This window comes from Apiospora hydei (assembly GCF_038363865.1).
Source record: "Apiospora hydei strain CBS 114990 chromosome Unknown utg000005l_segment0_segment0, whole genome shotgun sequence".
Lineage (NCBI taxonomy): Eukaryota > Fungi > Ascomycota > Sordariomycetes > Amphisphaeriales > Apiosporaceae > Apiospora > Apiospora hydei.
This window is the reverse complement of record NW_027117364.1, coordinates 1,468,801-1,480,280: the sequence shown is the minus strand read 5'-3', so window position 1 is coordinate 1,480,280 and position 11,480 is coordinate 1,468,801. Positions and strand designations below refer to the sequence as shown.

Sequence of the window (11,480 nt, the reverse complement as noted above, 5' to 3'; positions counted from 1 at the left end):
ACACCCCTCTCGACATGGCTAGCCCCGATATCTCGCCAAAGGGCCCCGATGCTCTAACCGCCTGCTCAGTGTGACATTAATGATCCGGTCTCTCAGTGCAAACCCAATTCCTCCAGCACGGCGTCTTGCACTCAAAATCATCTTTGTCTAGTGTCGTGGCCTGTTGAGAGTGTCAAAATGTCCGGGGACGCCCTTAAAAGGGAGTTCGACCAGGCAATTACTGACTTCAAGCGCGGCTCTGGGCTTAGTAGGGAACAACTGGATCAATTCCAGTTCAGCAGCTTCGATGGCCTCCTGCAGACAATGAGTGGCATCCAGCACAAACAGGCCCAAGACAAGCGACTGAGGTATATGCGTCGACTAGACCCATTCCTCAAGTCAATGAAAGAGTACGAAAAAGTGATTGAGGTGTTTCTCAATGCATCTGAGATATTGGCCTTCGTATGGGTGAGCTTGTCTTTCCTAACAGTTCTTGGGGTTTGGGGGTTTGCTAACGATTGGCCCTGTAGGGACCACTCAAGTTCATTCTGACGGTCAGTCAATTCCTGGGAACAAATCATTGGGAACCTACTGACCCAGCAAGGTCACATCAAGCGTCGTTGATGCTTTTGACGCCTTTCTCAATGTCTACCAGGAGATAGGAGAAAGCCTCCCTCTCCTCTCGTCGTACCAAAGTCTGTTCTCGGAAAACAGTCACATGCGGACATTGCTTGTGACAATATTCAAAGACATTCTTGCTATTCATAAGGAAGCTGTCGTTTTCCTGAAGAAGAAATGTGTGCAACTTCCTCTTGTGCAATTACCAATTGCTACTTCACTCTAACCATTTCTCCTTACAGTCTGGCAGCAGTTATTTCAGGGAGTCTGGAAGGGTTTCGAGGTTCGCGTCAAAGATCTTAAGAGAGACTTCTCTCAGCACAGGCATTTGATTGAAAACCGCGCCTCCTTGATCGAATTTGAAGGGGTGCAAAGAATCCGACAGCAGACCAAGGATGGACTTGCCCAAGCTGCGCAGGCGAACCTTGATCGGCAACATCATGAGGTGCTTCAATGGCTGGCCCCAACACTTCCTTGGAAGAGACAAGAGCTTCATCGTCGTGCAAGGGAGAAAGATTCTGCTGCTGGTAAATGGCTTCTTGACGATAACAGATTCCAAATGTGGTCTGACAAGGACTACTGTGCTACTCCACTGCTATGGCTCAATGGAAAGCCAGGAGCAGGTAAGGTCAACTCACCAAAACCTCTTATATTGGTCTCATATGATATACGTTTGATATTTAAATGTATGTAAGGATTCGCTGACCCAAGATTTTAGGCAAATCAGTTTTGGCTTCAATAGTTGCCGACCACATTCGCGCTATACCAGACGTTTCCGTAGGACTCTTCTATTGCGTACACTCTGATCCTCAAAGCAATACGTTCATATCTGTCGCTAAATCTCTCTTGGCGCAATTGCTTACTCAAGATGCAACTCTTCTTCGGCTTGTCTACGAGGTTATGAGAACAGAGAACGGGGAGGCTGTTCTCACAAGCAACGCTGATGCCGAAAAGCTTCTGGATCTGGCATTGAGAAGTCGCAAGACTTACCTCATACTCGACGGGATCGATGAATGTGCAAGGGATGAGCGCAAGAAGATTTGCTCTTGGTTTAACAAAACTGTTAACTCGCTCGAGCGAACAAAGGCCGATGAGATTCGCTGCATTTTCGTATCTCAAGATGATGGAATTGCTAGAAAGGACCTGGCAGCACTACCGACAATCAGCATCACGACGAAGAATACAGAACGAGATATATATTCATATTCGAATAGCTGGCAGGTAAAGATTGAGCAGAAGTTCGGGGTTTTTGGAGAGCATGAGTTGAGTATTGCCAAAGTGGTCACAGCAAAATCCCAAGGTGCGTAAAGAGCAATTTCCAATCTAACATGCTTCTCTGCAGCGCGCAGCTTAGATTGAGAAATGGTCTTCAGGCATGTTCATTTATGCGAAGTGCGTTCTCCCAGAGCTGTACCACCAGACCTCAAGAGAGCAACTATTGAATCATTGGAGGTCCGACAATTTCCCCAATGATCTTGACGAGGTGTATTCAAGAATCTTGCAGCGAATCACAGACGGTCTCCCAGATGACACGATCAAAACGATCGAACAGCTTTTGGGATGGATATGTTGTGCGAAAAGACCACTCAAATGGTACGAAATCCAGGTGGCAGCATCGATCGATTTGCACAGTGAAACCGTCATTGCAGAAGGGCGGCGATTGGCAGACGACGCCAAAGATCTCTGTGCATCATTCGTTGAAGTGCATGACGACCAAACAATCGAGTTTGTACACAGTACCGTGAGGGAGTAAGTCACAATGCTCCCTATGTACTTAGGTCTCTAAGTCTGTAATCATATGAAACTAACACTCTGTCGCTAGATTTCTCGAGTACAACAAGATCTTCCAGATTTCGGAGGCTGAGAAAAGCCTGACTTTGATCAGCATTACCTATTTGTGCACCGAATCAATTGACCGGGAGATTGATGAGGCAGTGCTGAAGGAGGCCCTTTTGGCAGGATCTTACGGGTTCCTCGAATACGCCAGCGTCTGGTGGGCACCCCACCTTCTCAGCTGGTTACAGGAAAGCCCAGCCAATGAGGACATCCTTGGTTTGGCAGAGAGCCTCGAACTTCTTTTGGACAGTCACTTCTTGGAGAGGGAACAGAACATCATAATCCCTCAAAAGATGCTAAAGACCATGAGCCCTTTGGAGGACTTTGACATTCACACCTCAGTCATGCAGGCCGTTGTTTGGACGCGGAAGCAGATTATGGGATCACAGTGCAACCCAGAGGTTGAGGGTCTCTTGGACTTCCCCAAATCATCTCTAGATTCAGATCGTCTTTGGAGATGTACTTATTCCTGAGTGGTGAGGATGCCGCTGAGGCAAGCCTTGGGAGATTATATGGGAACAACTGGTTCAAGTGCCCCAGGATGTCGTGCCGATACTTCCATTGTGGATTCCCAAACTGCGACTTGCGAGACCAGCACATTGCTCGCCATGACCGTGCGTACTTGTGCACAATCGAAGGTTGCATCACTGCCACTTTAGGATGCGCGACACGGGCTGGACTGCAAAAGCACATGCTCGAGACTCACGGGATTATAGGCGAGGAAGACAGCTTTCCAAGCATGCCGAATCCCGCCACAAAGGCCAAAGCAGCATACCCGGCCAAATTTCAATGTTCTCAATGCCCCAAAACTTTCACTCGTCCTGCGAACCTGCAGAGTCACGAGAGAAGCCACCGGAACGAACGCCCTTTTACGTGCGATACTTGTGGGATGACATTTGTGAGGCAACATGACAAGAAGCGACATGAGGAGACCCGTCATGTTGAGGAGAGGAGATTCATATGTCATGGATATCTTCGAGACGGTAGTCCATGGGGCTGCCAAAGAACGTTTGCCCGCGCCGACGTTTTAACTGACCATCACAAGTCGCAAAACGGTAGGTCCTGCATTCGGCCGCTCCTCGAAGAGAAGAAGGCGGAGATGGGCGACATCCCAGAAGATGAGATCTTGGCGCATATTGCCCGGCTCACACCCAACTATGGGCGAGTCGATACTCTGGCAACTCTGGGTTCGTCCACCTCCTTGGACCTCGGGGCAGATGAGTTCGCGGAACTGGATATGGAACGAACTGATACCTTTCAGACGGAAAGCGCAGAAAGCTCAAGTCAAAAGCGAGGGCTGGACGACAGTGGCTCCGAAGATTTCGCGGAGCTCCACAAAGCCAAAAGGTTTCAGTTCAAGAATTCCTACATTCGTCACTCGGCCACACATATGGGAAGGGAAAGCAGTAGTGATTAGAAAGATACGTCAGACTAGAGGTGCAATCATATAGAATTGAACATCACGCATGTATATTCTGTTCCTTTAAAACTTGATGGCCCGTAGCCTCCAACACAAGGCTGTTTTGTGGTCCACTGGGCTTACATACATTCAAGTACATCGGTCATTAGCTCTTGCTAGGCAAATGAGTGCCTTGGAATGGCATCAACTATGAGTTGGCTAATACTAACAAATGACCTTCGCCTTACAAATGCAAGATCACTCTTGAAGTAAGTGGACATTCGTACATGTAATGTTACCGGGCAGATGATACAATGCATAGATGAATCCCAGTGTCATCATACGAAAGCCCACTGATGAAGGTAGAGGTTTTATCCCAAGGTTTTAAGACCGTAAAGCCAAGAGTTGACCAAAGATACGTACCCTTTCGCAGTGTGTTCTCAGCCTCATGAGTCACATTGTCACAGCCGGCCAATTTCCAGTCGGAAAACTTCAAGGCTTCTCAGAGAACTGGTTGTAATTGGACAGATCTGGGGCTTTAGGAGGCCACGGATCCCTGCTGTGTTGAGTGCAAAATCCGGGGAACTTTCTGGGGAAAGTAAGCGCTAGACTTTGGATGGGTTAGGGAGTTAGCACCCGCTTCACTGGGACTGTAGTGGATCAGTGGCTCCCAATCATAACGAGTTCCCTCAGAAACCTCCAAGTTTTTCAACTGAAAATTGGCCGGCTGTGACAGCTTTCGGCCCCCATTTGCAGCCATTTCCTATTCAGGACGTCCAGGAGCGGCCCCCAAAACGTGTAAGATCTGCCCAATAGCCTACCCTTTTGGCCCCCTAAATCAACATTTGCGAAATAGATTGTCGCACTTGCCCCCAAGGGCAGACCTTATGTGTCCGTCCCAGCCCCCAAAGAGCATGATCTTTATCCCATGCTCTCCCCCTTCGACCCCAACTCAGTCTGCCACCTTGTTTTTAGTCCTACAAGCCTGCTCGACACGGTTTCCCTCGGTATCATTTCGGCCCCCATAAACCGCCTTTTGGTTAACTGACTGACTTGACAAGACCTTGCGAGAAGAAGTAACTGTCCAAACCAGAGTGTGCTTTTTACGTCCTACTTGCGGCCCCTATTACAGGTCCCCTCAGGCGTGCTTTTACGACTGGGGCCAGACTGCTTGAACCATCTCTGAGGGGGCAGCTGCTGGCATTTTTTTCTCTCGTTTGACTGGGTAAGTATGATGTCGTGAGATTTGGCAGCGCCTCGAGGCTGTCCCAGTAGTATTCTTACGACGGCTTTCGAAGAGCAATCAAGGCCACCGCGGAATAGCGTGCGATCATTCACAACCACATCGTAAAACTCGACCTATTAAGACGGTTGATTCAATAGGAACTAAGGATATAGCCACGTTGAATATTAAAGTACACAAACTTCTTCGGGACACATCACAGAACTAGGCTAAGCATGTCAAGTTGTATTTGCGATTGATTCATCGCCATCATTCCATGAATGAATAGCAGCTTGGCTTGGTGTCTAACTTTGGTCCCTATCCATTTACAAAAGTTCGGGTAAGCTATTATTGCTTGGCCGCTGTCAACTGTCCTTCAGAAACGTTCTATCCCATCTGTCAAACGAAGCGCATGAGTGCCCCAACTGTGATCAGACAGATGGGTGGATGGATTGGAACTGTAACATATGTAGAAACATGCGTGCGGGTGGTAGAACCACCACCTAGAGAATGGGCCGTTGCTCGAGACCGGGCTCGCAGAATTGGTAGTCGATTTCGAAATAAGGCTGTGGGCGCTTTCATGCTGAGCCGTTTTTCCACTTGATGTTGGTGTCATGCAGCCAGGCTGTTTGGCTTACCACAGAGCACGCATGCGTGTGTTGGCCCAATTATAATGCTTTGGCACTACCAGACTCGAGAACACGAGTTTCGATCAGTGCAGAGTGCGTAGCTTATGCTAGCTGACATGCTAAGCCGTGCATTGAAAGAGCAGACTCTACCAACCAATGCACTTACCAGGAAGCGACTTTGGCTGCCACTGGACTCGCAGGACTGGTGATCAGACCCGGGCCCATCACGACGCCATCCCCGAGCACTCCCCACGGTGTGTCTTCATTGGGGGTACGGATATCACTTTGCTCATTATTGTGCCTTGAGCTCCTAGAGGGAGCAGCCATGGTATGGTCCTTAACGTAACGCCATGGTAATTACCGAACGGCCAAGGAAGACCAATGGCACTGCCATGATGCGAATGTAGGCAACTTTGATGAGATGTGTGTAGGCTATGAATGCTATAGAAGTGATTGCTATAGGGTCAGCAGTCATTGCCTGACGGTAAGTTCAGTAGGCAGTGGGAAGATTGGCGAGTACGTACATGTAGAATTGAGGTTTGATTGTGCCAAGAAATGCAGCACTACTTTGCGCTGAGCCACTGCAGCACTCTACATAGTCCGCGAATCAGGTGGTTTGTTTGCGTTGCCTTTGCAGATCCGGACGTCAATTTGGATGGTCAGCCGTATATTGTGTTCCGTGCTACCTGTCCTCTGTGTGCCTTACCAGTCATGCATTGCAAGGCAGATTCCGGGCGACGTGGTTTGCCTTGTGTCGCCTGGTGAAAGCGCCCGTCAGCATACGGAACCAATCACCACTGCCTACCAGGGTACTTGCGAACATAAGCTGGGCTTCGCATTGCCAAAGTCAGTGAGGCCACCCATCGTGCCATGCTAGCTAGGCGATAGATCCCGCGTTGAACGATTGCATTTGTCTGTTCTAGCCTTGCCTTCCACCTCGGATGCGAGAGTGACCAATCACCAGCTACGTTGGGACTTTATCCAAGCGATTGAGGTTTTGAATCGGAGTTCCTTATGTGCAATGTGGACGTAGACGACTCCCGACTCGATTTCTGAGTGGTTTAGACCAATCAGTGGCTCTCCAAATCAGCCTGTCATTGGTCCTGAGTTCCGATTAGGAATTGTAATAGTTGCAATCACCCCCCAAAGCTGAGCCGCGGTTCACTGGCGACCTGGCGCTTTCAATGGAAAATGCCTTGCCTCTTCAATGCAGCTTGCCTATTCATTGGCAAGACGAAGACCCCTGTGTATCCAAGCTTCGACTCGCAGCATAGCCTCAATGTTGAAATGTGATGTGGTGTTCAATCCAATCCTGAGCCAATGAGCTGCTCTCCTTGACAGCCTGCTAATGGATCTCAGTCTCGATTTTCGAATGTAAGCAGGGTCAGGTTACAGCTTGCTGAGCCGTAAAGTGTGGGCAATCTCACCACGAAGTCTGCCTTGGCTAAGGCGGTGTCGCATTCGCGGCTAGTCTGCCCGGATTCGGCACTGCTGTGATCGGCCACCTCCTCAATCAGTTTTCTTCGGCTTCAATCAAGTGATAGTGCGTGCCGGATCGTGCGTGGCTTCCACCAGATATCCTGAGTATCCTCTAGCTTGATAGAATACACTTGTGACTGGTTTTAACTCTCTCCACATAGATAGAATCTGGATCTCTGCTGGGGCTATATCTTTCCATATAGGTGCCGTGGTGCTAGCAGGCTGTGGGCGAAGGTGAATATGAGTAGCAGAGCACACATATTTGGAGGGCAGTGATGTAGTGTGACGCTAAGAGGGGCAATGTCCTACGCCTTGGGACTAACCAGCCAATCTACATTCGTTTCGCATGATCCCCCAAAGCGATACGAACCTCGATTATTTCGGTGGACGAACAACAACATGTCGAGTGCTGAGCCGTCGAAGTGGAGTCCAACAAGATGCCCCTTATTCAAAGCCAGTCATCCGACAAGCTACCTACCTACGAATCACCCGCATATGCCGAAGGGGCTTAACCTTGCCAAGGATTTGACCTTATGCTACTTGAATGTGAATTACAAATCACTGGCGATTCCCTGGTGATCATGCATACCATAACCCTAAACTTTTCGAGACATGAAAACTTCTGGTTATTTTGAGCTTGTCAGATGACCAGCTTCCATTGTTATCATCCGTTAGGAATCTCTTTTGCGTTTTTTAAATCCTCCCACGGCGAGTTGCAGTTTGTTAAGTTGCCGTCTCTGCACATTGCTCTGTAGACTTCAGTCAGCGATGTCTATTTTATTAACATCAAGAGTCCGACTTACGTCCTCGACAGTATCCTTCATAATATACCGAATGATGGTCACTTGTTCCGTTTGTCCTAGTCGTAAAGCTCTGCCGAAGGCCTGCTGCTCAACTGATGGGTTCCACTGCGGTTCAAGTAGGTATATGCGTGACGCCGCGGCAAGATTGAGCCTTCATGTTATATCAGTCATTGAACAACTCATCATACAAAGTGCTCAATCAACGGACTCACCCAACGGCACCTGTTCCGAGAGTCATTAGTAGTATATTCGCTTCATATGCGGATTGGAAAGCATCCAATCTCCTATGACGCTCAGAAAGTGGCAGACCCCCATGGACGAGGTAGTAAGATAGGCCTCTGCTTTCCAACAGCTGGCAAACAAGCTTGAGTGTTTTGGTCCAGGATGAGAAAACGATACTATGAAAACGTTAGGTGGATACAGTGTTTTATGACATCAAGTTGATCAGAACATATGTGGAGCACGTACCTTTTATGAGTCCGTTGCTGTTCGATGTCTCCCACAAAGGCTAGCAATTTGGTAGGGTATCGCTGAGTTGGTATAGAAGGTCGAAGTAAGCTTTCTCCCACTTCCCTTAGCTGGGCCTTCTCGATAGGGGTGGTTTCGGGTTTAGAGTGATCCATGTTCTCGGTGCACCTGGGGCAGTTTGCTTCCGTTGAATGTCGATGGGCATAACAGTCTCGGCAGGCCAAATGTGAGCATCCAGGAAGCATGTGGCCCCCATCGGTACCAGGTATATCGTTGATGGTAAAGACCGTACTATCGCAGTACACGCATACTGCCCCGTCAATTTGTTGCAGGTAGGTAAGAGTCTCATCAGGGTCAAGCTCATCACTCGACATGCCGGCTGGGGGCAGTCCGTTGTTGCAGAATAGTCGAAGCTTCAGGAACGACTGTACTTTGGCTGTACTACCACGTTTGTTACTGTGACCACTCACTCCCATATCAACCAATGCCTCGTATTTGCGGAGCAATTCGTTATATTGGTCTCTCTCGACTATTGTGAAGGTAAGTTCGCGGGTGACTTGGACGGGATCGGCTAGCCCAATGATCTCCTTGGTTCGCTGCAGACAAACGGATTCCAAGAGAGTGCGTAGGTTCTTGAACCGATACTTGGCACCTTGCTTGGACTGGTTAACGATGAACCTCTGAAAGGTTAATGCATTTTCAAGGAGCGGGATTCTTAAGAACGCAACTAATGCGCCCAGGTCTTCCAGCGAGTTCTGGATGGGTGTTCCGGTGAGACACCACCGATGCTGAGCTGCCAGACTTGCAGCAACCTCGAACTGACGAGTGTTTCGGTTTCGGATGTCATGAGCTATACACTATTAGATAACCACACTCAGCTTATTGTTAGCTTTGGCGCACTGCTTGCCTTCATCTAGCACGATCCTAAACCATTTAATGGAACCAAGGGTGCTCTTTCCACGACGGATCTCGGAGGAGATGGTGGCGTACGTGGTCAGTACGATGTCTGATCGATATAAGGAGTCGTTATCCTCGACTCTACCAAGTCCGTGGTATTTTGTATGTCTCAGGTACCCAGGGAACGTGTGCCTATGGTAATGTTAGCTGGTCAATACACCTCTAAGAGTGAGTGGTGGTCTGACTTATGCAGCTCATTGATCCAGCTGTCGAGGAGCACTGCATTTCATTAGTAAAATCCGGTGTGTTCTCCACTAGGTCTCTCTGAGCTCGGGTATTTCTTGAGGTTAGCTTACATGATGAGGGTGCAATTACCAAAGTAGCCTTTGAACGCCGGTTTTGGGATGCAACATCGAAGGACAGATCAGTATCTTTGGTGAAGGCCGATGCCTCATCAAGCGTACTGGCAATGACAGCCAAAGTAACGATGGTCTTACCGAGACCCATCTCATCTGCAAGTATGCCGCCCCGTGCCTCGAGAGGCTCGGCGCGCCGGGTGCCGGTTATAATATGCTGGTAGCTTGTACATCGTTTAGCTCAACGTTTTCCCTTATTTGAAACCAGATCACTTACACAGTGTCTCCAGAATCTGTTTCCTGTTCCTCCCAAAGACGGAGCTCGGATGAAAGGTTGGTCGACTCCCTGCATAGGATAAAGTCGATCGCTTCCTTTTGGTGGCTTTTGTGCCGTCAGCTGAACAGATCTCGGGTTTCAGAGTACACAAGCAGTTATTTACTCACTCTTGAAGTGTAGTTCTAATACCTCGATCAGCAGCTCGCTTTTGCAATTGTTGTGTATGTGTGAGACTGTTGAAGATTGCCTCAATTTCAGCATCGCCTCCCGCTGTATCCTTGGCTGACTTTCTAAGGCTCTGTTCTTCGGGGCGTGTTCCTTGGGCCGTCCTCAAGTCATATCGTGGAGTTTCCTCCACGTCCTCTCCCTCGCATTCTCGAATATGGAGGAAATGTGGGTTGTAATATGTGGTCCCCTCGAGTCCATGGGTAGGTTGTTGAAGCGTGAGGCCACCTGAAGACAATACCTTGCCTACCCCGTAAGCCTCGTCACGAACTCCGTACACATTTATATCGACTTTCAGCGTAGCAGGGTGCTTTTCACTATGCGATGATATTGCATGTTTCAAGGCACTATGATGCACAAACGCTCGCAGTTGAACGTGGTGACTCCTGAATAGTTGGTTGAATATGGCACAATTTGCTTTACTGATCAAGGCGAAAATGGTGCCGGTGTATTCTAGGCCATAGTACGATGTGATTGGAGAAACAGCGCAAATGACCATGTCTCCATGGTCTATGGGGTTGATAGATGCAGTGCGGATCCGTGTTCGCACTTCAGGGATCTAAGGCAGTGCAATTAGTTTGGATAAGCGAGTCTAGGTATATAAAAATAAACCGTACTGGTTACTTACAGACCCGAAACAAGTGTTTGGCACTCTCCCATCTGTGGATGTGCTGAATGGCAGACCGGCGCTCAGGTTGATGGATTGATGATTGGTGCCATGAGGCTCATCTTGCTGAGGTTGAAGAGCAGGTTGATCCGAGGTATCGTAATTAAAGTCGATCAGTGGATCGATTCCTTGGGCAAAGGGGGGAAGAATTGAGGTAACAAGGAAGAATCCAAGTGAGTTGCGGCTGTATCAGGGCTATGGAACAGCCAACTTGGATCGTTTAGAAACTGGCCTTGATCGTTGTTACAATTCATCATGGCCGGTTTGAGTCTCATTGAAAATTTCATCAGAACACGACGCCAGATTTGAGGTCAGGCTGGGAAATACCATAGTAATGTACCTTCCCTCACATCTGACACCGGGCCCGTTCCTGGCACACCTTTTGGCCAGGTGTGGCTATGCATGCATATGCATGTGCCTTGTTTTGCCTGATTGCCTTGAAATCTGCCTAGGCTTTATTCGTGGGCTGTGCAAGCAGCGTAAGCAGCTTCTGCATGAGTTCTATCCAATCAAGTAACCTCCCTTGCAGTCAAATAGGCGCCGCCTTACGTGGAGGAGATAAATCGTCCCGCGAACCACAAACGCCTACTCATTCCACTACATCCTCAGAAATTGCACTTGCCAT

The 11,480-nt window shown here is 48.7% G+C and overlaps 2 protein-coding genes across 2 annotated transcripts; one reads left to right on the top strand and one right to left on the bottom strand.

The window, feature by feature from the left end:
- Positions 1–177: 177 nt before the first annotated feature.
- Positions 178–3,850, top strand: PG997_005935 (uncharacterized protein; the record flags this gene model as incomplete). Its single annotated transcript, XM_066810250.1, has 8 exons — positions 178–447; positions 510–533; positions 584–776; positions 840–1,220; positions 1,316–1,897; positions 1,971–2,346; positions 2,420–2,892; positions 3,072–3,850. 8 exons carry the CDS (start codon positions 178–180, stop codon positions 3,848–3,850), a joined length of 3,078 nt encoding a protein of 1,025 aa, XP_066669173.1.
- A 3,983-nt stretch (positions 3,851–7,833) lies between these two features.
- On the bottom strand, positions 7,834–11,185 carry PG997_005934 (uncharacterized protein; the record flags this gene model as incomplete). Its single annotated transcript, XM_066810249.1, has 11 exons — positions 7,834–7,911; positions 7,966–8,116; positions 8,178–8,363; positions 8,434–9,283; positions 9,377–9,522; positions 9,576–9,609; positions 9,687–9,910; positions 9,964–10,068; positions 10,131–10,747; positions 10,817–11,039; positions 11,103–11,185. The coding sequence occupies 11 exons, from the start codon at positions 11,183–11,185 to the stop codon at positions 7,834–7,836; spliced, it is 2,697 nt and encodes an 898-aa protein (XP_066669172.1).
- Positions 11,186–11,480: the final 295 nt, after the last annotated feature.